This window comes from Bombus terrestris, chromosome 8 (assembly GCF_910591885.1).
Source record: "Bombus terrestris chromosome 8, iyBomTerr1.2, whole genome shotgun sequence".
Taxonomy (NCBI): Eukaryota; Metazoa; Arthropoda; class Insecta; order Hymenoptera; family Apidae; genus Bombus; species Bombus terrestris.
Genome location: NC_063276.1, coordinates 5997859 through 6025560, shown reverse-complemented (window position 1 = coordinate 6025560; position 27702 = coordinate 5997859). Strand labels below are relative to the sequence as shown.

The 27702-nt window shown below is 40.2% G+C and overlaps 3 protein-coding genes and 3 non-coding genes across 16 annotated transcripts in view; 3 read left to right on the top strand and 3 right to left on the bottom strand.

Moving 5' to 3' along the window:
- The window catches only part of LOC100648400 (pleckstrin homology domain-containing family G member 5), an 84384-nt gene extending 79667 nt beyond the window's left edge, over positions 1-4717 (bottom strand). For 3 of the 11 annotated variants that reach the window (XM_048408161.1, XM_048408160.1, XM_048408164.1), the window contains exons 1-2: positions 1029-4717; positions 441-835 (exon numbers count right to left, since the gene is read on the bottom strand). In XM_048408161.1, coding sequence (XP_048264118.1) covers positions 441-835; positions 1029-1149 — 516 coding nt within the window. In that variant the 5' untranslated portion in view covers positions 1150-4717. The remainder of the gene's footprint in view (positions 1-440; positions 836-1028) is intronic. The other 8 variants (XM_048408157.1, XM_048408154.1, XM_048408156.1 and 5 more) reach the window with 8 other exon arrangements.
- Positions 4718-8229: 3512 nt separating this feature from the next.
- Positions 8230-14657, top strand: LOC100650407 (arginine/serine-rich protein PNISR). The gene is made up of 11 exons (XM_003397295.4): positions 8230-8778; positions 8885-9073; positions 9365-9621; positions 9947-10118; positions 10371-10552; positions 10660-10890; positions 10965-11067; positions 12037-12108; positions 12379-12473; positions 12558-12714; positions 12789-14657. Exons 1-11 carry the CDS (start codon positions 8691-8693, stop codon positions 13568-13570), a joined length of 2328 nt encoding a protein of 775 aa, XP_003397343.1. The 5' UTR covers positions 8230-8690; the 3' UTR covers positions 13571-14657.
- A 45-nt stretch (positions 14658-14702) lies between these two features.
- Positions 14703-27702, bottom strand: part of LOC100648283 (aryl hydrocarbon receptor protein 1) — a 159787-nt gene continuing 146787 nt past the window's right edge. Inside the window, exons 5-11 of the mRNA XM_048408168.1 lie at positions 23977-24186; positions 22115-22409; positions 21847-21992; positions 21309-21772; positions 20322-21228; positions 19067-19344; positions 14703-18707 (exon numbers count right to left, since the gene is read on the bottom strand). Of these exons, the coding sequence (XP_048264125.1) occupies positions 19108-19344; positions 20322-21228; positions 21309-21772; positions 21847-21992; positions 22115-22409; positions 23977-24186 (2259 nt within the window). The 3' untranslated portion in view covers positions 14703-18707; positions 19067-19107. The remainder of the gene's footprint in view (positions 18708-19066; positions 19345-20321; positions 21229-21308; positions 21773-21846; positions 21993-22114; positions 22410-23976; positions 24187-27702) is intronic.
- TRNAM-CAU lies at positions 24404-24475 on the top strand. Its single transcript has one exon. It is a non-coding gene; the product is annotated as a tRNA-Met (tRNA).
- On the bottom strand, positions 24692-24763 carry TRNAM-CAU. The gene has a single exon. It is a non-coding gene; the product is annotated as a tRNA-Met (tRNA).
- Positions 25212-25283, top strand: TRNAM-CAU. Its single transcript has one exon. It is a non-coding gene; the product is annotated as a tRNA-Met (tRNA).

The window sequence follows — 27702 nt, the reverse complement described above, 5'->3', positions numbered from 1 at the left end:
TCATCACGTTTCACCACAAAATCCCCATTGGATTTTACGTTAAATACGAATTTAAGCCCATCATCCATGGCTACATCTTCTTCAACGACTCGATTTCCATTTCAAATCCGCTTAAAATCCCATTGAAATTCGATGGAAACACTCATTAGATCTTAATTGCGGAACGGGGAGGGGGTGAACTAACTAAGCCGACGTTGGTCAAATTGAAGAATCTGTCCGATCGATGAAACGAAATAAATCTGCCGTTCTAAATCGCCATCAACAAACACCTTGCCGTCGCAAATCCTATCCAGCGACGCCCCTTAATCTATCACCCTCAAGAAAAACAAATTAATTCAACTGCAAACTCGATCAATTTAGCTGCGCGACAGACGTTAGCGGTTAGCTAAACTCGATAGATCCCAATGGATAACTCGATCTATACCAATAGCGACTCTTACGGAAGTGGTATCGATGAGACTCTGCGTCCTGGTAACTTGAACCTTCGGGGAAAATAGTTCCTCGCTGTTGCTCGGAGGGCTGTCATCCTGGTCGTCCAGACATTCATCCTCGGCCAAAGACACCAAACTGTTATACCAATGTACGCTGCTCGGCCTATGAGGTTTCGAGGGTTCTTGCACACGGTTCAAGTCTTTACTGAAGCTCAAACTACGCTTAATCGGTTGCAGACTGCGATTTATCACAGCCGGTAACTCCGCGGCGCTGCCTCTTATCAGTGACCCGATTTTCCGACGGAACGACTTCCGTTCGAATCTCCCGCTCGTCCTTGCCGCCTTCTCATCCCCCTGCGCGTCGTCGTTGCTACCGAGGATCGATAGATCCTCTCTTGGTTCCTCTGAAACGACGAGTTATTTTTTTAAATTACTTTCAGGCAAGCACAGGTTAATAAGATATTAGAGAAAGATAGAGAATATCGGGAACTTTGGAGATTTAAAAAGTTTTTAAAAGGATTTCTCGGTAGGTAGATAATAGAGCGTAATATCGAGGAGTAAAACTTCGAAGGCGAAATTCGTCTAAGACCGCAGTACCTGCTTGCACCTTCGATTCTCTGTTCTTCGGGGGTACCTGCTTCTTGCAACTCGACATTTTCTGGCTGACGTTCTTCGACTTCTTCGAAGCCCGCTTCTCGTCCTTCTTCGGTGTTGTCATCGTGCCAAACTCGATATACACACATACACACGAACAACCGAACAGAGTTCTTCCCTTTTCAGCCCCAAAGTCCTATTAAAAAATTGTTCCGCGTCTCAGCTGGACGAATTGGCCGCGTTTCGTTCTTCCGGAAGGATTCAGCGGCCAGGTGAAACTGGCCGCGCTTCATCGAGGTCGGCCCGACGGAGATAAACGATTCACGTGTAACTCCAATCACGCGAAGCACTGCGGATGAACCGTCAATAAAACAGCGAGCTCGTAGAACGAACACGCGTTCGAGCGAACAATTAAGCGGCTTTCGTCGATTCCCGATTATTGCAAATTTCTCTGCCACGCGGCTGGCCAGAGCCGCGTCAGACCGTGAATCGGATCAATAGAATCGCATTATAGCCGCGCATGGATCGCGCAATTGTTACAGAACCGAGCGAGAGATCGTTCCATTGCGAACGACGTTTATTGTTCCGGTAGTAACGTTGATCGAACAAATCGTGGCCAAACAATGTGCGAACTTCCGTGGTAAATGCTGTTCTCAGGTTAGCTATCTCTTTCCAACCATTGGTTGTCGGTCTATTTCCCGAGGTTCTTCGCCCTTGAATCGTGAACAAGTATCAGAAATAGTAGAAACTGAACGCTGGAATTACCGATAATTAAAGACCTAAAAAGAGATTGTACGCTATCGTTCAAAAGCATCTAGACAATTGTTTTCCTTCTGACAAAATACATTTCGATTAAAAAATCAAATGTTAATGATTCTATTCTTTATAATGGCTACGTGCAATACAATTTCGATTTTCATTCTAGGAACAGTCGTCGAGTTTAAAGAAAAATTCCTAAACGAAAAAAGAAACGAAGTTCGATTTATGTCACTTATGGAAAATTTTAGATTATTATTTTAATTCTTTTACGAATACGAGCACATGTGTTTATATTACAATCGTGTTTAGTATTATAGTTCCAGTGTAGAATTAGCATTGGCAGAATGTTAAAAAAAACTGCCAGGTAATGATTAATTAAGAATATATTGATGTCAGGGGTAATCCATTGTAGATGTTGATACTGTGGCTTGCGATCCTATTACGCATTATGTATTTGCTTTCAAGTAGTTCCATTAGAGGCTATAATTAATTAACCGCTGCTGGCGGCATATCGTTATCAATTGTACCAATAGCTCAATTATTAATCTCGCGATCGCCGTTGATTTTGCGCTCGAGTTAGCCAGAATTTTATTGAGATTAATAAATACCATTACCAAATCGCGTCGCATTAACTATCACGTCATTACTCGTGACCCTCTTTCTCAACCGATAAATCCGCGACTGATCAACGAAATATAGCCCACCTCTCATTATCTTTTCCTCATTTGTATATACCTGTCCATATCAGTTTCACGCGTTCCCTCTTTTTCTTATCCGCAATATCGATTTCAAAGAATTCCCCAACCTTCCGAGGAAATCACATGGTCGTAATTGTTGCAGCCAGAAGTGCACTGTATCAGTATTTTTTCTTATCGCGTTTCTTCCTTATCATTGCGATTCGAACTAACCGTATCGAAGTTATCGTGCTTGATTGTTTCCGTTTACAAAAAAGCTAGAAAAATTTGCAACTTTTCAACTAACAACTTCCATCGAATTACCACAAGAGGCAGAGAGGGAGAGTGTGTGTGTGTGCGCGCGCGCGCGTGTGCGTTAGTTCCCGAATAGAATTAATAAGTAAATTACTTGAAATAATCGAACCACGTCTCGAATTGGTCCAACAGAAACGAATGTAAAATTTTCTGGACGAATGATTGTCCGAACAACGAATGTTTCACGGGTTTTTATCGGTAAACAGAGTTCGGCCGAACACATACATGATCGCGTTTCGTCATCGGCAATTAACGCTATCGTAAAGGTAACAGACTATCGTGATATTATCGTCGACTTACGAGAAACGTCACGAGCGGTGCGCCTCGATAGCGCCGTAAAAGTGCAACAATTAACAATGATTAAGGCTGGAACGTGGAAACGTACGACTTGAAAGAAGTATTACAATTTTTCATTTGTGTGTTCCACCACCGTCTATAATAATTTCCAAGAAAGAGACGAAAGCATAAACGGCGAAGTAATCGTTTTGTGCAATAAGATACTTTTATGTTTTATAATGGAATTATAATTTATTGATATTAAAGCGATAACGGGCGAGTCGGTTAAAAATAGATAGGTAAAGCTGAGTAGGGGGAAATTCACGAAACTCGCTGGTATCAGCGCGGAGCGTTGCCGATACTCGGTTGAAAATTTTGCACCAGTTAAATCGATGCACCACGTAACGCGTTGCCACGTTCGTGAATGCGCTGATAAGATTGTTCAAGGTAGCGCGAAGTTCAGTAGATTAAAACTAGCGGAAGCAAACTTAAAAACTATTATCGATATGCGCTTAGCATTTCCAACGATTATACCGCGTTATGTCAAAATTGGATTCTTTAAAGTTCCGTCCATGAACGTTGCACGTGTGACGATTAGCCACAGGTTCCAATATCTTCGAAGAATCTAGTTTCCTCGATTTTTACATTTCTTTTTTTACGACTCTATCGTCACGATCGTGCACGAATCTAATAAGAAAATTCATTGGCGTGAAAATAATAGATTCTGAATAGATACGATACCACGTGGCTATAAAAGGAAGTCTATACAATAGTTGGAGTGTGTTTCATCTTAGGACAATGGATGATCAGTTGGTCCCAATATGGCAGAGCAAACCAATAGCACTTCTCGACCAAATGAAACTGGATACGGCCCGAAAGTGAATACGTTTGCGAATAACAAACGAAATTACAAACGAAGGAACTGGTTTACACAGATTTCATAGCACGATAATCGCGCGAGTTGCGGCCGCGATCGCAACCGCGATCGTGACGGTGACCGGCGATTGTAAATCACACAGAATTCGAGGTTTCACCACATTCTCTGCAATTTTCGCAGATTAACGTTTTCCGGTTGAGAAACGATACAAATCGAAAAGAAAAAGAAAAACAAATCACGTGGGCATGCACACACACGAGAAGATCGCGTGACAGTTCGTTGATCTCGAAGATCTAACACGATTAATCAGTTCCCACTAGATCTATGCTTAATTTCCAAACTATTCAACGATTTGCTAATCCGTTCACGGTCTCCGTTCCACACGAATCACAGTTTAAAGCGTTTGAAGCGGCGCGACGCAGTGCGATCGAACCGATTAATTCGATTCGCCTCGACGAATCTGCGTTCTATGGTAAACAAAAGAATTAGAAAACAAGTGGTCCGGCACTGTAGTTGTCGGAATCCACATGCTTATCGATCACGGCACATTTTCACGAAACGTTATCGCCGTGATAAAACCGATTCGATGCACGAAACTCACGATAACAAGAAACTGCTGATCGAAGTTCGTATTCCGCGACGAACGATTCGAACGAGTTGTCCGATGTATCAAGAACGAGGAAGATCGATAACGCGGTTTATCCGCCGCGTATTTCGCGGCAGGTAGACCGGTGACTTCTATCGATCTTGCGCTGTCTCGATGTAACGCGAGCGCGAAAATCGCAAACGCGCGTAGTCAAGAAATTAAGAAAACAGGTGAGACGAGGTAAGCGTTTTGCTCACCTGAGCTGGTGGGGGAGACACCGTGGTTGGAAAGAGAGCGACGATAGAACGGCGATCGTGAAAGAAACCGTCGAAGGAAAAATGTGGCGTATCAGTGGTGCTCAGCTGTTTTAAAATTTTGCTTCCAACTTTGATTGATATCTTACCTTGGTGCGTGTGATGATGCTTGATGCTTTTGAGATTGCGCCAAACTGACCAATTTCATAGAGTTTCATTAATTATTTGGTTAAAATTAAGCATTTAGTTCCTGCAAAATTAATTCAACGAAGATTATACGTATCGATGGAATTAATTTAAGACAAATTGATCGTTCGATAGAATTAAAATAATGTTGCGAACATAGAAATTGACCACTCTTTGACCTTTATATCTTCAGTTTCTTATCGAACTAAATCAGAAGCGGACAAGTAAAATTAAAAAAAAAAAATAAATAAATAAATAACGATGCCGGCTTGTTTATTATTCTACCGTTCTGAATTATTCCCCTTTCTAACGACTTTTATAGCGTTGACATTTAGAACTGAATATCTATTATCATCAGAGATAAAAAGATCTATTTAAAGAGAATGAATTAGCAGAAATGGAGTGAGGTTTTCCTAGGCGGCTTAGTTTCATGACGAAATCGATTCGGAAGGTTTGCGCACTATATCTGTCGTATCGCAGCACGATGGGACACAGAATCGCGTTAATGTCCGCGAGAAATGATTGCGGGAAATGCTCGCTGATGGCTGAAATACGTTATAAGAGTTCTGAAACTAGCCTGGCTATAAAACGAACGTAAAGCACATGTTGCCGTTTTATTGACGAAGGGAGCGAAACTCGCTGGCGTGTTCGATATTCGAGAGCCGTGAAATGACTTCTGTCGAATGTAACGAGGTAGCCTTTTACTAGCGACGCTTTACGACCACACGAAACGTAGAGATTGATATTTCATGGATGCAACGTGTTGCATAAAACATGCTAATTGCCACTCAACTGTCATTTCAAGACGTTTTACCATGATTTATTTTATCGTTCTGCTTAAACGACAATAACGTACGAATTCAGGATGTCTGCCTCTTAAAATTACATTTTCCTCCGCAGATGAAAATAATAATCAATGTCAATTCTCGTTCACGACTGAAGCTTTATCGAGTTCGTGTTGGCACATTCGTGTCATAATGATCAATATCAGACTTTTACGAGTATCGGGGAAGTCGCAAAACACCTACGTGATAGATATATGCATACATCATTATGAGGCGTAATAAAGTTCACGATATAACCCGTGCGAGGAATCCAGCTGGTTCCGCGAACTTTAAAACGCATCCTTTGGCACACGTGCGAAAATGTCGATACGAGTTGTCTATTCCTAGGTCGTGAAAGTAACCAGATCGATAAAGTGTACTCTAAGGCTGTCGAATTTGCAAACGTCCTTCTTCAGGGCTTCGTGTACGCACGACTCACTCGTCGGTGTGTACGTGTATCTCTCTTCGATGATTTCCGGTGCGTATGGTATTTCTTCACGATGCCAAATCGGGCGAGTGAATTATGCATACTGCCTAGTAGGCGAGTTTCATCGTTTCCTTGACATCCTTAGCCGGTTAAGGATTTGCTCAGGTGTCCAACGATGAATTCAACTGAATGAAACACACCGTTCCTCCAGAGAGTCCGCGGGAATCGATAAAACGTTTAACCTAAATTTATTCTACTTGCTATCCAAGCTGATTTTTCAACACCGATTCCGTTGTGCTCTATCTTTTTCATAGATAAACTCTTTTGTGATGCTTCGAGTGTGCCGTGACTTCGGTAGATTGAATATGAAAAGCTATCTTCAACGTTGACTGATCGTGTTTGGAGATCTACGAATTCCAATTTTGGATCTAGCACGCTCGAATTGGTGTCGATAAGGAAATTTTTCTACGCTGCTTTTAAGCACGAGGACGCATTAAAAGAGAGAAGGGCACGAATTAGCGGCATTGTGCCCAGTTGTCTGAATGGCAGCGCACGAATGTGAAACCGGCGCAATTCAACCGGCATCTTTATTAAATCAACAACCTGCTTTAGAAATCCGTTGCATTTCACGGAATAGAGTTAAATTCAAATCGTGATATTCGGTCTGGCTGCCATTGCGTGGAAAAATATTAATTGGCACGCGTCGGGAATGTTTTCTAATTAAGGACGTAATTGTAGTAAGCAATATGTATAGGCAGAGTACTTACAGAACAATGATCGTTAGAGTCCAGTCTCCTGGAAACTGCGATTCCTCCGGTGTGCACCAATCGACGAAGTACTTGATTCGGTTTCGCCTCGAATGATGAAAGGAACTCGGGAAATTGATATCGTTGAAATCTGAATAACAGAATATTTCATGTAATTTTTTGTATGTATCGCGTAGTAAAAATAAATAACAATTAACAACGTACTACATTTCGTTTGATTAGTGGTTTAGTAATAACATAAATATCTCATAGAAAAATTACACTGCTTTTTTCTTCTGTAGTTTATTTAAGTAACTAACATGGAATAGTTTTCATTAAGTAATTATAAAGTAAGAAGAAACGATTATACTAATGGTTCTGCTTTTACTACAACTCTCGATGCGTACACGAAAGCTAAATTGTCCTGAATGCCCGTGAAGCTACAGTGTTGTTGAGAAGACTAGCCGGCCGCGTGGCACAACACCTGACACAGGGTGGTACATTCATCCCCACTAACCGAATCCGTTAATTCACCCCGCGACCCTCTGCAACACAATTGAACCCCAAATTAGACTTTCGCCATTTTAATTCGTCACATTCGTTTGAATAATTAAGCGATATATTTATAGGGAGATTGGAGAAACACAATCAACGAAACTTAGAACGAAAGGTGGATAAAATGTACAACAGATACTTCTCTGTACGTACCATGAAAGATAATTTAACTATTAACGACAAAAGCAATAAAACTTGCTTATTTGTCTTTTTTGTGAAGTCTAGGAATAGAACGATTGTTATTTCTTTCTTGTTTTGCTCTTCAATTTGGGACGAACGTATCGAATTATAGCATGTCTTCATATTCCACTGAACACATAATCAGTATTTCGACACTGGATATTGTAAAATCTCTTCAAATTCCGTGGGATAATGTTTGAATTGTCGGAAGATAAGAAAATACAATGGCGGAAGGTTTTGGCGCAAAGTGCAAAGAGCGCAATAACATTTGAACAACTTTCATGTTCTTATATGTGATGCTATTGCATTTGATAGTCAAATACGGATATGGTAGGTTATAAGTTCCTAAATGACTTGTACGATGAAATAATGTTATATAAGATGTAAAAAATTATAATTACCTGAATTATTGATAAATGAGTTAGAAGATTTCACGGAACAGCGATGATCGTTCACCTACTAGTATATTCTGTTACTCCTGTTTTCATGTGGCGATAATGTTACAGGTGGCGCCACGTTCGCTTTCATTACTGGAAACTAACCTTTAGGTAAGTTGTGACACCTCGCGGCCACCGTTAGTGGAGATGTAATACTTTCCGGTAATGTAGTTTGGAAGTATTCTAAGATATTAGGTGAAAAAAAGCATATAGAAAATGTAAAATTGTATTAGTTTAACCCAAATTGGTTAGGCTAATCTATGTTTCAGATCGCTGCTTCGAGCGCGATAAACTTTCGCGAATCGTGTATGTAATCGTCGTGTATATTAGATATAGTAACATATATTGCAATAGGGCGCCTCGAAGTGTATTAAAACATTGATCGGTGCAGTGAAAGTGATAAAAAGTAACGGAATTCAACGTTTTCCTGTCATGTAGCCAATTTATTGTACTCAGTGGTCTTTTAAGTTCTTATTGCTAACCAATGCTTGCGCTATACACTTACAAGGTTAAAGTGCGTTGATTCGTAGTTGTTGTTTTCCTCCGGGGGGCATTAGTAGATAAAAGAAATGAGTGGAGATATGTTTGAGGGAAAGGATTACCCAACCCAATGGGCATTAAATCCTTCCGCTTACCAAAATATGAGTAACGATCAAGGTAAATAGCATAAGAAGTATTTCAGTATCCAGTATATATATGATTCATTTCTTGCCATAATTCTACATTGTTTAATTGTCATGCAAAACTCTTCATCGCCATTCAGTTGATTGGGCAGCGTTAGCTCAGCAATGGATCAAAATGAAAGAGACTGTAGTACCACCAGCACCACCTCCGCCTACTATTAATCCTATATGTCCTGGTACTGATGGTAGTGGAGAAGCTCCAATGGATATGGATACGAAAGAAGATGATGTACCGCCAGCACCACCTGCACCAACAATTAGTGGATCGGGTAATAATAAGAATTGGACTAATATAATATCCTATCTAAGTTTAGGTTTTTATATATAGTATAATTGTATCTAATGTGTTAAAAGTGGTTACCAGTTCATAATTGATTATATCTTAAAATAGTTTAATTGTTATTTAAAAGACTATTGTTATAAAAGATGTTAATTTACTACAAAAGCTATTTTGTACAAATGATTTTGATCCCATAGTTTATTTACAACCACTACATTTATTATACGATATTCTAAGTTATTTGCAATGTTTCCTTATAATATATATTGTTTCATGCCAGCTGAAGCTTGGAATCAGTGGACTCAGTGGGGCCATTGGAATACCTCAGGTTCTGGTGCAGGTACTTGGGAATGGACTGGTGTACCTCCCCCCGGTGTTTCTATAGGGTCTGATGGAAAACCTATGGGAATTCCAACAGTGCCTGTTATTCCACCTGCTCCAACTATATCTACAACATCAGAATTTAGTGTGCCACCACCAGCAACACCATCGTTGTATTCTTATAATTCAGTACCTCCAACACAACCTTATAGTCAGGTTAAAATTGTACTTCTAATATAATATAGGACTCCAAAGATTCCCACACTCCCCTTCTTATTTAAGCCTAGCAATACAGAACTATGTATGAAATTGTATTATTACTTTTTTAAACACTTGTATTGTAAAGTTGAAAAGAGAAAATACTACTTGATATATTGTAGTTTGAATTATGTTCTCAGTTTGACATCTGTTTACTTTTCCCAACTGATAAGATTTCAAGTATTGTGTGATAAGGAAGTTTATTTAATTATCAATGATACATATTCTATAGTTGAAAATAGACTAGATCTGAAATTACAGATAATAAGTGTTTTATATTTAGGTAAATAGTTATTGGTCTGGAGAGCCACCTACTACGATACCTCCTCAGCCACCTCCTTTCATGAAAGGTGTCAGACATGCAAATAGAGGATCACATATGAGGCCCATGGATACAGTGAGGTGTCGTGAAGATAGGGAAAAAACACCTGAGGAGGATACAACAACAACCATAGGCAAGTTTAAAAAATGTAGTTGTTGGAATGTGTATGGTGAAACATATTAATAATTTGAAGGATATTTTAATATAATAATATTATAATTGTCATTAATTACAAAGATATGCAACAAAGTGCAGTATTAACGTGATCACAATACCTTAGCTAACTAGCTGTGTTAATAAATTCTCATGTGTAGTCATGAAATAACACTCGTGATAACATTGTGCGTGGTACCTTGGTAAAACGATAGAGATATTTTTACTATAGACGCGGCAAAACGTAGACAATTGCCAGCATGGATTAGGGAAGGTTTAGAAAAAATGGAAAAAGAGAAACAGAAAGCTGTTGAGAGGGAAAGGCAAGAGATACTAAGGAAACAAGAATTAGAAGCCCGAAAGCAAGCCGAGGACGAGGCTAGGGCTGTACTGAATCCTTCTAAAAGTAAATTTGTACGTGTCCCAATAAATGCATTAATTGCGTGCCTTGCAAATAAAGCTGAATATACTCAAGAAATATTTATTATTTTGTAATTTCTCTTTGCTCATTTGAAATATAGGATTCTGATTCCGAAAAGGAAACAGAACAAGAAGACGAGGGAATACGTAATCAACAGGCGACTGAAAAGAATTTCGAACGTACTCCAGACATACTTCTTCGCCCACGGAAATCACGATTTCGAGATGCAGACTCTCCAGATGCGCATACGCATACAGATAGAAGTCCAACCACGTCTAACGCGACTATAACCACTCCGAAACGAACGAGAGAGGAGATACTGCAGGATGTGGTGAATATTGTCTCTATCGAATTCATTGACAATTGCAGTTTAGTTCGATATATTATATATTTCGTTCGGTATAGATGTTAAAGGTACGGAGATCGCTGACGGAAATTCTTCTGGAGGTAACGAACGAAGAAATCGGTTCTATATGCAGAGAGGTTTGGAGCCGCACACGTGCCAAAGGTACCCCAGATACACACGATACAACTAACAAATTGATATACTCGTATTTCATACTTTCGCTCACCAGTGCACAGAATCTGATTCATATGAGTCTCGTGCAGTGTTGCGGTGAATTTTATTTGCCCATTTGTGTAATATAAGCTTTTAAACATTAAACAGAGATTGTTCAATTCATAGAGTTAATTATTCGATGATTTCAGGATATCCTACTTTATTTTTTCCAGGATTTTGTATACACGTACCATAAGTGATATTTCTATCTTTTTTTCTTTAAATAGCATTATAAAATACTACGTTACCCAATTTTTAATAACTGAATTCTCGATTTCGATAGAATTAGTTCGATAATTGTTTATTATCGAATCGTTCTTTATTATTTATTGAAAAGACTGTATTAAATGTAAAGAATAAATTGTTCGAGAAAAAAGAGAAGTGGTGAAAAATTATATGATAGGATTCGATATATAATTACTATATGCGAAAAAGAAACGCGTATAAAGGGCAAATATTATTTTAACAAATTTTCATTCTACCTTTTGATCAATCAGATCTTGTTCGAAGACGCGCTTATTACTAAGAATATAAAAGAGTTACATATAATTAATTTTACTTTCCCGTTTTTTGGGGATCTATTTATCTTTTATTTGCTTTTTATATCTTAGCTATCAATATAGTGTAATATTTTTTATACGGCTTTATCCGTATCTCTTTTTATTGACATCTTGCTCTACCTTATGGTTCTGCACGTAAACTGATTGTTGATATATTCCTCTACTAATGTTCATTCTAATAAAGCAGTTTCAGTTTCGTATATCTAAACGGATTGCTATTAAAGATTTCTTAAGGTATATGAGGATTGAAGGCAGGATCGACTCTCCTTGTGATATCGGTGATCAGTACCATTTAATTTTGGGGGGTATCCTGATGATAGCACTTAGCCATTGGTACTAAATGCGTGTGTATTGTAAGTCCCTGCAGGAGAGACCCCCGTCGCATCCCTCAACAACATGGCCCCTCTTGCTCAGATCACTCGTAAGCTTGGTAAGTCGCTACGCCTTTACAATCTTCAACGCACGGTCATCCTAGGAACCGGTCGTGTACACGAAGTCATTTATAAAAAATGCGTTCGTGCATTGTACCACTCTCTCTGTAGCCATGCTCGCTTATAAGTTCTCGTGAAACGAAGATGTCTTTCAGGACATTTTTCGATCGTAGCGGCAGCATATTTAGTGGTTGAGAGTATGTCTTTATTTTGACAAGAACGCACAATAATATGACGAACAAGGATAATAAACTGTTTGTTTCGTATAGGTCTGGGCATCTATGGCGACAGCAACAGCGAGTCTGAGGAGGAGCAGAACGAACACGTCCAGGCTCAAAACAATGATAGCGACGACGAGCTTATAGTAAGAGTGGTTTTGTTCATTACAGTAGATGGAAGTTTAAAGATGGGAGGAAGTATGAAAGCTGTTATTCGTTTTTGTTCACAGGAAACGGTGAAACGGCGGCAACAAGCATTCAAAAAGACGGAGGAGGAAATCGAGGCGCGTCTGGCGGAGGAGGATGAGAAGGAAGAGCAACGTTACGAGGAGCAGTATAATAAACAACAGGAAAATCATACTGGTAATACAAGCTGCAAAGATTCAGGTATGTTTCGAAATATAATAAAACTAAGTCGTCATTACATCATTAAGCGTAACTCCGTAACATCACTACTTTAGTTGATGAAAAAGAAACGATAAATAATCAAAGAGAAGCGTCTGAAACTTTGTCGAGCGGCGGACAAAGTCCACAGCAACAAATAGTGCCGCCTGATATGGCAAAGACCAATACTCCATCAGGGTCAGCCGATTCCGAATCTAGCAGTTCAGAGTCTACGAGCTCTGACTCGAGTCGTAACTCGTTGAAGAAGAAAAGATCGAGCAAAGTTCGTGATCGTGAATACCGAAAAAGGAAATCAAAAAGTAGAAGTAAATCGAGAGGCAGAAAGTCTCGATCTCGTTCTTCCGAGCGTGGCCACAAACGCAAATCCAGGTCTAGATCGATAAAGTCTCGTAAAGAATATCGTTCAAGGTCTTCGAGCAATTATAGGTCCAGCAAGAAGCACAGATCAAGATCGAGAAATCGTAAACGGCGTAGATCTCGCTCGAGAAGCTGTCGTAGATCTAGATCCAGCTCGGCCACCAGGAAATGGTCGCGATCACGTTCCAGGGGAAAAAGGAAATCACGTTCTCATTCGAGAGGTAGAAGAAGAAGTCGGTCCTATTCTACAAGACGCAGTAAATCCCGTACCAGGGATAAGAAGAGATCAAGATCACGATCCAGGGCTAGAGACAGATCTCGAACGCGTTCGAAGGAACGAAAACGCTCGCAATCTTACGTTTCTAGGAGCAAGAGAAGGACACGATCTAGATCTAGGGATCATAGAAAATCACGATCGAGATCAAGGCAGTCGAATCATCGGGACGGTAAGAAATCGTCGTCTCATCGGTACAGGAATTGAACCTGACCAACTTCTAGCCAAGGTTGTATATACATATTCATAATTAAGTAACTTTTTGAGATATTCGAACGGAATTAAAAAGAGGAATGAAACAAACAGGAAAGGAAATAATGATAATGAAAGGAAAAAGAAAGACAAAGCTTTCGTGGTCCATAGATAACACAAATATTATCGAAAGTAAAGGTTTTCATTGTGATTGTCCATTTGAAATTTCCTACATGCGCGCGCTACTAGTGATGTCAGATATCGATTAGGTCACTTCTTCCCAATTTTATTAGGTTCATTCGAATAACCTATTATCTCTAACTATATAGTGCATATGAGTATAGTAGTATCCGAACAGTTTGTAATTGTTTCGATCTATCAGTCTTCTAACTGTAGCGTTACTTCTGCATAAAAACGAATTAATCTTTGTTTTTTTCATAGAATATATTTCTAAAGAACTCACTTCCACGGAATATAATCAGACACATGTACCTACGTCAGCGAACTTGTTTCGTTCACAATTCCGATACTATTATTTTGTAACGATGTATCCATTTTATACAAACAAATATTAGCCTGCATTTCGAATCAATCGCATAGAATAGCACCAACTTCTGTCTCAGCTATATCGGACGTTGAGTATATTTCACAAATAAATAACGAATCACTATTACTTCTCTCATACAAGCTTGATTGCGTCATATTGCTAAAAGCAATAAAATGAAACTAATCAGGTACAAATGAATTTTAGTCGCTACATTTGAGAATCGGTACATTTACATTTGGTTTTTTGTTGCTGTCTTGAAAATTCGTAAGTCTGTCTTTTATGTATTGAGTGATATTCGCCAAGATAAATGTCAGTGACAAATGTCAGTAAAACTCGAATAAACTTGGCGCGTTATTAATACGTGTCGCGGATATACGCAGATTTGTCTACTGGATCAATTACATGTATTAACACACATTCGACATACATTACGTTTTAGTGTATTGTAAGTATGGGCCTTACATACATATTGCTATGATAAGTGTAATGAGTCATTTTTAATTGAAATAAATAAAAAAGAAAGAAAAGAAAGAAAATGATGAAGTATACCTAAAACATGATGGAGTAAAATATTTTCACCTACAATCAAATTTTCAGTTTTCTTTATTACTTTTGGTCTTTCTTCCACTGTAGTATAGATGAGAGAAGATAGAACGTCCGTTCTATTGCATTATTATAATTTATTTCATATAAACATTTGATACAGTTTTAAAATTTCATTTCGTAGAGCTTAGCATTTAGTAGTTTAGTGTTAATAAGTAATTAGGTTCTATAGAATATATCGGAGATAAATTAGATGGAGTGATCGAGGAGAGTCAAAGTTTGGTTTGGCATGATTATCGTGTTCACTTTGATACATTCGGATATATAAAAGAACATCTGCAGAACAGGATGCAACACTTTTTCTTAGCCAGAGAACGAGGCGATGTATTCCGAAAGAAAAACGGGCTTCTCGTTTATTTTTTATCTTTTTCTTTTTTCTCATTTTTCTCATCCGCTTAAGCCCAAGGATAGTCGAGTTAATTTTACAAATAGTGAGATACAGGTATCTGCAAAGTGTAAATTTTGTCTTTTTCATTGAGCAACAACGTCGTTTAATCGAGATATCGTGATAAATTTCAGAGTATCAGAATTTCTTAAAAATTGATATGTGTAACGATATCTTGTTATATAAGGATTCTTCTCTTTGTCGAGTAATAATTTTAGTATGTTTTAGTATGTAGAGATTTTTGAAAAAGAGGGGATCAACTATCAAGTTCGTGTATCTATCTTACATTTATTCAATTCTTCTCGATATCCGTAATAGTATAGTATCCTCTTATTTATTTTTTTTACATCGTAAGAAATCAACAGAGATTGGTCTCACTGATCTGATAGTCCTCTCGATCGAAATAGGCACTCGGTGATATGTTGTTTTATTGATCGCCATCGAACGCTCTTTATATTCGATCTAAAATAGAGAACGCGCGATGATAAACAAATTTTCCACTTGTGTCATCCAACTCGATAGGGCCACGATTGAATTGCATGTTGTCTGCAGATACCGGTCACTATAAAATAAGGTACGTATTTTGATCTATGTGGATAACTATGGGGAGAATCGTCTATATCGACTAAAACTTATCTATATTCGTTAGAAGATACCTTAATTTAAATATACAGTAAATATACATGTATGCTTAAACTGTCAGAATATTCTCACCACTGTGATCAAATAAGAAGGGGGCGGCCAGGCGTCAACCCTCAAATCGTAAGAACATTATTTAGTTAGTTATTTGGAATTTTACAATAGATATTGGCCGCAAAATTTTTTGCAGTCTTTAGAGAAACATATATAAATACGAGAAATCTTTTCTACTCGTCTATCGAGTCTGTAATAAAAATATTGTTACGATGGTTGACACTATTGAGAAAATTGGATCTGAAACGTTTTTACCTTGATTTGAAGATTGACGAATGATTTCGGGATTGTTAACGCGGGTTTATGTATAGATACATGTGTACAGTGGAGAGGTAATTCGTTTACCAAGCAAGATTGTCGGCAGGGGTTGCTTCGCTGGTGAGAACATTGTCACAGTTTAAGCATAGTAGATATATCATTAATTCGCTTTATGTGTGGACTAGACTCAATTACTTATAATAGTAGATCTTCATACGATATTGCAAAGAAACGTAGTTTCAAGCTGTTACGATCGAAGATGTGAATTTACAGTATGGGTTCTCGAGACTCGTTACTGACGTCTTCCATTCTTTACCCAATGAAATTCTCTTTATACCCGTTTTGAAACCACGAGAGAAAGATATATAGAAATTGATATGTCTAGTTGTTTTTTTTATTGTCGATGTTTCTTTCATCATTTGCCGGCAAACACATTTTGGTAAATTCGTATCCTCTTTTCTTAGTTGCCAGTGGATTTAAAAAATTGTAAATAATCTACTGTTCCAAGAACGACGTCAGTAACAAGTCTACGAGCGTCGCCAGATTCGCCTTATGTCGCAAAGCCGATCAGCGGATTGGATGTTTACAAAGAATCATAGCAAAATAGTTTCGTATATTGTATAACACTACAACGATATGAAGTAGGGTAAAGTTACAGAATAATCGTAGTTTGTAAGTTTCAAAAGGATGCATGGATCGGAAGGAAAAAAGAGGATTTCGTCGGTAGCCGTAAAAATCGTTAAGCTATCCGTAAAATTTAAACGTTGTTCCTACCAGCAAATAATACAATATATATATCTTTATGTATACATATATATCTCTTTGTATATATATATATATCAAGATTGCAATAGAAAGAGAAGGATTGTGACACGCTCCCTTCGCCTTCCTTTTGTTCTGATATGTATGCGCAAAATAAAATCACGTTTTTCTCTTTTCTACCTCTTATTTCGGCCTGGAGATTCGAAGCATTGAGAAATTCACTCTGGTCTCCTCTTCGAAACGCGGACAGTTCGATGCCACGGGAAGTCGATCGAGACTTCCGGTACCCTTCCCCCAATAATTTCACCTCCGTTCCTTTCCTTTAATTTCACGCAGTCTTCTCGTTTCCCGAGCATGGACATTACGTTCGCGAAATGAGAGTATACGTCTAAAATTATGGAAGGCTCGCCTAGCTTCGCTAGACGTCGATTTACGCGCGTGTACATAAATAGCCGTATAAATTAATTAAGTACAAAAATTACAAACTTATTAACAAAACATTGGCAAGACTGAGGTTGTTCAGCCGAATCGAGAGTTTCCCCCTTTTCTTCCCTTAATTTTGGTCTTGGCCCGTTCACTGGAATACGCAACCACATCTTGACATTCTTTAATTGGAAAACGCAAACAGTGTGATCCAGGAATCGAATTACTTCGAGTTGTTTCTTTGCTTTAAATAAACTAACGATATGATAAAATGATAATGTATAAATGTAGAGGGGGATGTTTGCAGCTAATGTATTGCCACGGATAATACGTATTATATACTTTGGTCCATCCATAATAGGATTTGGAGTATGAGATGGAATGTTTCGCGATGGTATTGTAATTCGATTCCTCGTATAAGTGCGGCAAACATTGAACGTTTGTCTAATTCCCTTCAATTTTTCCTCGTTTTCAGTTACGCGTACACGAATCTTAAATATCTTTTAGAAGAATACCGCACTTTAAGTTACCTAACACATATCACAGAATCATGTGTACTCCATTAAAAAATGATTACACGCACAAAAACGCAATGACACGATTAACCCCTTACGAGAACACTTCGCGATCCAATACCGATAATATCTGATACCCGATGTCGCGAAGGATCAACAAAGAAAGAAAGAATAAAAGAACGATAGTACGTACAGAACGATCACACAATATACGCAGGCCTAATTTAAAACTAAACTCCGTATGTGTTGCGTTTCTCATAGCTCGATCGAGGCAATTAATTTTGTGCTCCTCGACGGAATTCTATATTGCTCTTTTTCCTGTTCAAAGGATGAAGGGTGGAAGTGTGGTTATCGCGTCCCTTTAGCAAGAACCATTCAAATATTCGCCTGAGAAGATTTTCATGGAAGGCAGAGATCTTCTGCGTGTCACGCTTATTTTTTATAATTACAAGGAATAGAAGAAACTTACAAAAATTGTTGCCATTGGGATCAAAGGGTCACGCTAGCCACACTCCAAGTGAATTGTTTACAAATTCGAACATTGTCGATATGTTAATTACAAACGTATCTTTAAATTACAATCTTCCGGCTCGCAAGAAAATTGCTATCTTTTCCTATCGCGCAAACGTAGTACGAGTAGTAAACGTCGATTTTCAGCCGAATACAGCCAACGAGGATCTCCGTAATCATACCCTTTCACGTGGTTTCACAATTCCACGAGCGGGAGACTCGAAACTCTGCACGACCCCCGGAGAACTCTCGCGAAAACTTAACAATACGGTCGAACGAACGTAATCAGGCGTACATGCACATACGTCGTAGCAACGTCGGGCATTAACTGTAAATAAGTGTGTTATGTTACAGCATTATACGGCAACACTCTTAACAACTTCAACCGGTATTATCTGTATGGTACAGTCACGCGTTTTGCGATTCGCCTCGGTGAAACTATCTCCTGGGAGATACCTGTGAACAGTCGAGACGATGGCATTTGAGAAACATTTTTACATAGGATCATCAGATTAAATATTATGAAATGTAATAATTACTATACTCTAAACGTTTGTGTATGTTTTATAGAGATATATAGAAATATATAGAATACGTATGATGTACAAGAATACACAAAATATCGAGATGTTGGAAATATAGCATCATTAACTTTTCTCCTTTTTTTCTTTAACCCTGACAACATTCACGAATTCTTTATATTTCGATTCGTAGAAGTAAATCAAAATCTGATATTGATCAGTTCGATAATTATCACACAACTTGATCGCCTTGATCAACTTGAAATTACCTTCGTCAATTGACTCTGAAATTACCTTGATCACTGAAACGGAGCGATGCTGAGGTCACGAAGAGACTATTGGTTGAGCAGGGTGTTAGTCACCTCAGAGATGGACAACAAAGGACTCCCGGCGTCCGGTTTGGAATCTGAGGGACAGTTGGGCCCATTCCCGCCGCTGATGATGCCACCGCGTGTTGGTGCTGAGGGTGGTGGTGCGGTGGATGGTACAAGACGTTGCTGTTGCTGGTGTTGCTGTCCGGTCCGATGCCCATGCCGATTCCCGTCCCCGTTCCCACAGCTGACGGGGGTGTGCTGCAACCGAAAGTATGTTTCCCCGTTATTTGCAACCCTTTTCGCTCTCTCATTTATCTCTCTTCTTATTATATACTTCGTTAACTTAATAGTACTTCATAATTCATTTGATAAAACTTTACTTTTAATTCTCAACGATTTAGACGTGAGCGTAATAATCTTTCTCCTAAGTGCAGTGAGTAAAATCAAATTATACGGAAAACAAATGTTCGAGTTCGAAATAAACGTTCCGAGAAATGAATTAACGTGGACATGCAGAGTATGATTAAATCTATAGTGGTAGTACGCTTGAGAGAAGTTTTGTGCATTACTTGTTATGTGCATGCCCAGCAGTCAAATATCAAAGGTATCGAAAGTAGCTATATCGCTTCTCGCGTGACTATTTTTACCCTATCACGCCAAATAAATAAATTTTCCTCAAAATCTAGGAACTATTTTTATTTAACCCCTCGAGGATGACTTATAGTAAAATCAAATCGATCGAACATTCCCGGTTCATCGAAACAAAATCATTCTACAAAATAAATTCTACATCTACCCCACTTCGGCTATCCTGGAGGGATTAACTACGACCTGAGAGCCATTCGAATACTTCAAAATCATTTCGACACGTCGGAAGAATTATAGTAGACAGAAGCGATATAGGGAGATCGTAAAATCGGCCAGTGGTTAAAGTTTACAACTTTCCATGATCGCAACAATTAATACCGAGGCAAGTGCGTACTTGCGTGTGAAATTGGTACGACCCTACCTGCGGTTAGACCAATTGGTGATCGTACTTAATGCCTTTGTCGAAAGTTGTAAATTTTAACCGCTGACCGATTTTGCGACCTCGCTGTATCTCTTTCATCTAGTATACTTTAAAATCGGTGAGGCAGCAGTGACACTCACTGGGGCGCGTGCCTTGGTGGTGCGGGGTGGTGATGGTGGTAGGGATAGTACTGGTAGTGATGGTGGTGTTGCACTCCTTGCCATACCTCGGAGCCCGCTTCCCCGTGGCCATGGCCTGGATGCGAGTGCGCGTATCCGATAGTGCTGGCTGCTGCGGCCGCAGCTGCAGCCGCGGCTGCCGCTGCTGCTTGATACTGAGATGTGGTCACTGGGTACTGCTGATGCTGTTGTTGTTGCTGCTGCTGCTGCTGCTGTTGTTGTTGAGGCTGTTGTTGCTGTTGATGGTGTTGGTGCTGTTGCTGTGGCTGCGCCTTGGTCCTCGGTGAACTGGGCGCGGTAGTCTGTTGCTCGCTTGGCGACGTCTGTCGCCATTTGCACTCGCCGTTCATGGAATTCATTTCCGCCAGAGACTTGAGCGGATCTCCAGCGTTAGCGTTAGTGGAATGTGTAGAGGAATGGGTGGAATGTGGCGTGGGTGGACTGTAGCTGCCGTTGTTTCTCGGTGGAGTACGCGCAGGGGGCGCTCCCCACATGAGAACAGTTTGTCGTGGCGCCTCATTTCCGTAAACTTCCGGTTTCACGTCCTCTATTTTCGGAGTGAGTACGCCGTTCGTAGGTCCGGTTACCGGGGAACTTCCAGCGGAATTGCTGGAGGAAGCTCCGCCTTCCAGGGAGTGCCTGCTACCAGCACGGACGATGTTAATGTCTGCCGTTGCAGTATGCATCGTCGATGCACTCGCAACAGGACTGGCTGCATACGGGGACCCGCTGACGCTGCTAGGATGTCTGGTTTCTACGTAGCTGTACTTAGGAGATTCGCCCAGTTGTTGGCAATACAGCTTTTCTTCCGCTTTACTCGTTAGTTGATGCGTCTCGTAAGTAGGTAGCGAGACGTCGATGAAACCGTTGTATGCTGTGCTGGTATGGTACTCTGGATAATAGGAGCCCAGAGGCCTGTATTGGAATAGGTTTTCCGTTGCTGCGGTAAGGTACCTGGGTTTGTAGACGAATATCGTTTATTCTCTGTCCTACGAACTTCTCGATTTGATATGTAAATGTTCGAGAAATCTCACCTATTGTCCAACGCAGTAGCTGGGTACAAAGTCTGGTGATAGTTGCCAGTGTGACCAATATACGTGGTCAACGAGGGATCCGTGCTTGCTGCGACCGCAGTAGGTGCGTAAGCAGTCGGGTACATCGTGTTCAGGTTGCTGTACGCTGCTGCAACTGCAGCCGCAGCGCTGGTATCAGCCGCGAGGTAATCCACGGATGCGACAGTGGGTGTGGCGGGTGGAGAAACGGACGATTGAGCGGTCAGTTTGGTACGTTTGTTTCGACAGGTGGACAGGAAGTCTCTCAGCTGGGTCTTGTACCGCCTGTTCACTCTCTGTGACGTCGGTTGGCTGGGAAGTGTCGGCGTCATCACGGAACCTGTGAGGCTGTCGCTGTCCGAGAAGTAGCTATTCGTCAAGCCGGCGTCCAGATAGCTCACTTTGAAGTCCATTGTTCGTTTACCGAGAAGATCCCGGCCCTCCTCCTCCCTGAAAAATTACAAAGATAGAAGAATTTTAATAAAATTGAAAATGTTTGATCAGGTTTTCGAATCGAAACTTGCATGAGTGGCCGATGCGTGCTGATGACAAAGTCGGGCTTCGAGTTCTTGTAAACTAGCCTGGAACTAGTCTGCAGCCACTGCCACCCGCCGTCTTTCTTTTGGAATCTGTACGCTATCATGCCCGATGCTCCAGTTTTCAATACTAAAAATTATCATCATAGAACACATAGTTGAATCTATAATATTACGTGTTATTTATCTAACTTAATATAATCTCTCGAAATAATACCGAGATATTAATATGTAACACGGAACGATGCTTACGTTCTTGATGAGCGCTCGCAACATACGCCAAATCATCGTAATGGACTAGATCATAGCCACCAAGGTTCGCGAGTTCCGCGTCCGAATATCCCAACAACATTTTTCCTCGTTGGTCCATAGAAACCAGCGCAAGGTCGAGCTTGTGCTTGCTTTTGAACATCACGTCCTTTTGCGGAACTTCGAGCAACGATGGTGGGCCGAACGGCGTGCACAGAGCAAACAAAGCCAGCGGCGGCTCTTCCGTTTTCCTGTTTTGGCCATGGAGTATCTTGACTCGTCCCCTGATGTCCAAACGCTGGAAAAAGAACAGATTCAACTGACGAGAAAACGAAACGAAAGAAAAGGCATGATTTTCTCGCGGATTTCGCGGAGTAGTCGACTAAAAAAGGTAGTTATCCATCGTCCATGAGGAGGAACGTAAATCAAAGCGTGGACAAAATCGAGTTTACCCTTTGGCGAGCCGCAGCACGACAAAACACTAATTACCTTACGCCAGACAGCTAGCAAATACAGAGGTATAACGCGGGACAAGTAGGGGGTCCTAAAGCTATAAAGAAGAACGAAAAGGAGGAGCTCGTAATCCGACCAGGTCATAGGACAGTCATGCAAAAAGATCACCGCCTTAACGTTTATGAAAATGAAACTGTAATCATAAAAGGTTTACGACGAAAAGGAAGTGTCCTAATCGACGTTCTTCTTTGCGGTACGATAAACGTTCTGCGTTTTTATCAAAATTCAGGTGAGATTATTCTCGACAGTTCAATTGACTAAACTATTCGTGTTAACCAATCGAAGAGACTGGATTCGTCTAATATTCTTTTTATTTTATTTTTTATCCTCAATTTTACGATTTTACGAAATTCACAGAACTGAAATACTTATAATACGATAATCTTTAATGGGTTAAGACGTGAATTACACAAACTGATAATAGACGAAAGTGGATGCGAACGAAGGGGAAGAGTTAAAAATTGCAACGAAAATAACAAGCTTGTTGAAAATAACAACGAAAATATGAAAATGTGACGAGCTTGGGGCAACTTCTTCGAGACAAAGATCGCCGCAATTGCAGTCACCAGATGCCGGAAGAAAACACACGGTAATTACGGTTCAAGGGAGAGACTGACTCCCTCCTCCGCAATTAACTTTATTATCGTGAGTTGCAGGGCAGCTCGCGTTGGCAATTATGAAAATTTGATGTAAAAATCGGATCGATACCTCGCGACACAGCCTATCGTGTAACGCTCGTTCGAATCTATTCTCTTCTATCAGAAACGGATTGAAACGAGAACGAGAACTTTATGATTTTTACCGGGATACCGGGACAAGATACCAGTACGGAAACTGTTCCTCCTCATGGGTCAACGGATCATCCTTGTTCGCGTGACTCTGTGTACGGAGGTTTCCATGAATGAACCAGAATTACGTTGCACATTCACTAAACGAACATGGAACTGTGACCAAGCATGCGAGATACGCACAGCTAAAGACTCGGTATCGATTCGACTGCTGGTAGAAACGTGCACTCCTGGGTTACGTGAATATCCAAACAATATTGGCAATGATGAGAGGTTTTAAGATCACAATCGCTTCTTTTCTTAGGTCTAAATTTACCTTGTATGATATTTATGTGATAATTATATGCGAATGGAGAGAACAAGGCCTTCGCGACTAACCTTGACACAGCTTTGAAACAAGCTACAGACGATTTTGAAGTAACCTTGACATTATTTGGACAACGATTACTACTAAACGATTATAATTTGTACTTGAAGCAATCTTAACGTTATCTTCAAGTAGGGAAACGCGTTTTATAGATTCTGTGAGAAATAACATTCGAATTCACGTAGCCGTAAACTCACCAAAAAGCCGGAAGTGTTGTCCAGGAGACACCGGAAGCGGACGGTGAAGCTGCGCTCGAGAAGATGACTGTGCTGGGGTGAAAGGGCGTCGTGCAAGGGGAGACTCGCACTTTCGGCGGGCAGAAAAGAATTCCACATGAGCTGCCTTTGGAGTTCCTCTCTATCTTCACTGTGCACCAGCTCGTAAACGCTTTGATGGACGATGTCGGACTGAAACAAATAAAAAATGGGTAGTTAACGAATGAGTATCCCTCGGACATCGCCTAAAATACAAATTTTTTAAAATTGATCACAGAAACGTGTATGTACAATTATTCGTGGTAACGTAGGATATACGAAACGATAGATCAACGTTAGAGGAAGTAATTAAATGAGTAAAAATAGAAATTTGCAACACGCTGGGCTTTCGTAGGAAGCTGAACATCGAAGCAGAGTGGCGCAGTGGAAGCGTGCTGGGCCCATAACCCAGAGGTCCGTGGATCGAAACCACGCTCTGCTAAGGGGGTTGATTTCCCTCGAGAACTTTTTTTTTCAATCTTTTTATTACAAGTTGCTTGTAGCCAGTTTATCCAAAGTGTCTTTATAATTTTTCTTTTAATTCTAGGCGTGTTAACTAAATTTTAATGGTAAGAGTAGGCCGTAGAAGCGTGTAGGTCTCAGGGGAGTATGATCGAGCAAAAAAAAAAAAAGATTGAAGAATCAATCAATCAACCCTTAGCAGAGCGTGGTTTCGATCCACGGACCTCTGGGTTATGGGCCCAGCACGCTTCCACTGCGCCACTCTGCTTCGTTGAGGGTTGTTTCTTAATAATTTTTCACGAGATTGGATGTTAAACAATTTAATTTTCATAAATTTAATTATGTAGCTTTATAACTCTATGTTTGAAAATTTACCATGTAAGTACATTTCGTTTCGTCCGACTAAATTTGGCCATTCACATTTTCAAATACGTAGAAGGATGATATTTCCTGATAGAATGCGCTATTATTTGTTACATAAAGAAATATTGCAATACATAGTATGTTTTATGTTTTCTAATAAAAATGTTTCGTAACGAATGTTACGTGAATGTAACGTTTAAAAAAGCTTCCTGTCTTGTAGGCTTTTATGCCTTCTTATCATTAATAACTTCATAGTACGATATCAATTTTTATAACTCGAAGTTATTGATCTATTTTGCTTTCACCCCCTGTAAGTTCTATAAAAGTAGCTTTAGGGACGTGTCTGTCACAACAGCAGAGTGGCGCAGTGGAAGCGTGCTGGGCCCATAACCCAGAGGTCCGTGGATCGAAACCACGCTCTGCTAAGAAGTCGAAATATCTTTTTTTTTTTTAATTTTTTCTTGTACACTCATGGTAGACATACGTTGTTCAATTTCTTTGCTAAATAAACTGTCTATAATTTTTTTTAATCACAGAAACATGTCTGTTATATAGTTTTGACTGCGATTTTATAGATACTTATTCACTATATTGCACCATTAATTATACCTCTTACGTCATTTTATTTTCTTAAAATAACATTGGAAATTGCTAAAAACAGAAACTGCGCAGCTTTCAATAGATTTTCTACGAACATTTAATAAAGCATTGAAAAGTTTATTCTTCGCACAGACATATCCCTACGTTTGGGTATCTTATGTTGAATACAATTATTTTAGTAGAAAATTAAAAAAAAAACCATTTACAAACACTCAACGAAACTGTTGAAGCTATTATCTTCTACTCAGAAACCCATCCAATGGTTTAATCTAGGTAAATAGGAAACATCGAACGGAACGTCGAAGAACCTGGTACACAATAATTTCTCCAACAACCCCCGAATGCAATGCGGTAGACAGTTAAAACTGCCCCGAACGATCAGACGGTCGACGCGGCCAGGGTGGAGAAAAGGGACGGGCAGAGGCAGCGGCATTATTTCAGGAAATATCTGATCGGTCGTGACGTCGCGACGGCGACATAGGCGCACGTACGGCACATGTAACTACACGTGTCCGACGCACTTTATCGCGCATAATTAATCCGGGCTAGGCAGCGACGGACGATGAGCCCCGTTGGCGCACGAGAAACCCATAGTTTCCTCGTTCCTTCGTTCAAGAAAAACGACCAGAACGAGAATAACTCTTCCCCCCCTTTCTCTCTCTTTCTCTCTGTTTCGCGCGCGTATGAGCGCCGATCGGATATAATCGGATCCGACACCACGCACCGTAAGCCTTTCGAGCCAAGCTTAGAAAATAGATCGAATTAACAGGGCCTCGGCTTTGCTACACCATACGTGGCCACGGTTGTCCGGCCTTCAACGCCTGGAATAACGTAATAAATCACCAGGTGGAAATGATACGGACGCGGGCTCGCCTTGCTACAGACTCAACGAACGTGTAAGCTTCTCTCGTAGAAATAGGAAGGCGCTGGCGCTTAGCGGTGTTTCTATATGAAGAGGCCGAGGCTATGGGCTCCCTTCGGCGGATAAGTGTTATCTATGCAACGAGAAGGCATAACGGCGATGGTGCTTATATTTTTAAGCGGACGGGCGATGGCAGGTTGAGTGTCACTTTTATATGATACTTTTGTAAGCGGAGATCGAATTTCTATTAGAGTAGATTATGAATAATAAAAATTAAGATTTTTTGCTGTTGGGATTTGTAAATATTCCTTGACAAAGGATTTAACGTCGTTTCGCGTTTCTTCGACAGGAGGGGAGGAATATTTTTATGTGGACCATTATGGAAGTTCGGAGATCGAATTTTAATTACTAATGGACAGAATAAAGATTTTTGGTAGCTACGAGCGTCAAACATTCTCCGCAAAGGCCTCAGTCTTATCTCTCGTTTTTTTTCAGCGAAGAAACAGATAAAACAAGTCTTCTACGGAAAATAATATTCTGCCAAAGTTGAATTCACGGTGCAGTAATTGAGTTACACAGATCAATCGTTTAATTTCTGAGGAATTGAACGTCATTCGTATATTCTGCCACTAAACTAAAATTTTCAGGAAGGATTCACGCGCCTCGTCTATCTTCTCCATTACACGAAGTCTAAATCACATTTATCGTCGGTTCAGAGAATAAAGAAGTTAGAGAGAAGGTAGGAAAGCTGATCGCATAATTTCGACGATGGCTGGCGTTAACCTCGAAGGAAGCGCGCTGGTCGAATTGTCGCGATAGGCCATTAGCTGGTCATAGTTGTTCGAGGGCTCGGTTAACCGGGAATAATATAATAAATCACGCGATAGAAGAGAACGGCAGCTTTCGAGGTACTACGTTGCATTTCCGATAGGCGGAACAGCGTAGCTGCACGTAGCTGCACCTTCTCGTAACGTTCGTGTCGCCGGTGCACGGATCTCACGACTTCCATGTTACTCACACCATCCTTGTGTTACGATATTACTCGCGGACGATAATAGGATGCCCGTCTATTCAACCGAAAGACGTATTTTTTTAAGAAAATGCCAGTCTCCTATTAAGTTGTTCCAGCGAAAATCGCAAGAAACGTTTGGTACAACATCGTTGTTATCGATTCCAGCTTCTTCGAGGGTGGAACTTACATTGCTGAAAAATCTGCTATCCCACCAGGCAGATATTTAGAACGGACAAAGAAGAATAGTTTCTCAGATTCTGTCTAAAAGCATTTTCTTTCTAACTTGAAGGTTTCTTCCAATTCGAACTAGACAATTTTTCTTCCAGTTCGTGATACGACATCTTACCCACCGTTTGATATCTGTCTCATC

Excerpts from the sequence above, each read along its gene's own strand:
- LOC100650407 (XM_003397295.4), top strand. The coding sequence starts at position 8,691 with ATGAGTGGAGATATGTTTGAGGGAAAGGATTACCCAACCCAATGGGCA. Across the intron at positions 9,622-9,946 it reads CAACACAACCTTATAGTCAG|GTAAATAGTTATTGGTCTGG; the intron begins GTTAAAATTGTA and ends TTTTATATTTAG. Across the intron at positions 12,474-12,557 it reads ATAGCGACGACGAGCTTATA|GAAACGGTGAAACGGCGGCA; the intron begins GTAAGAGTGGTT and ends TTTTGTTCACAG.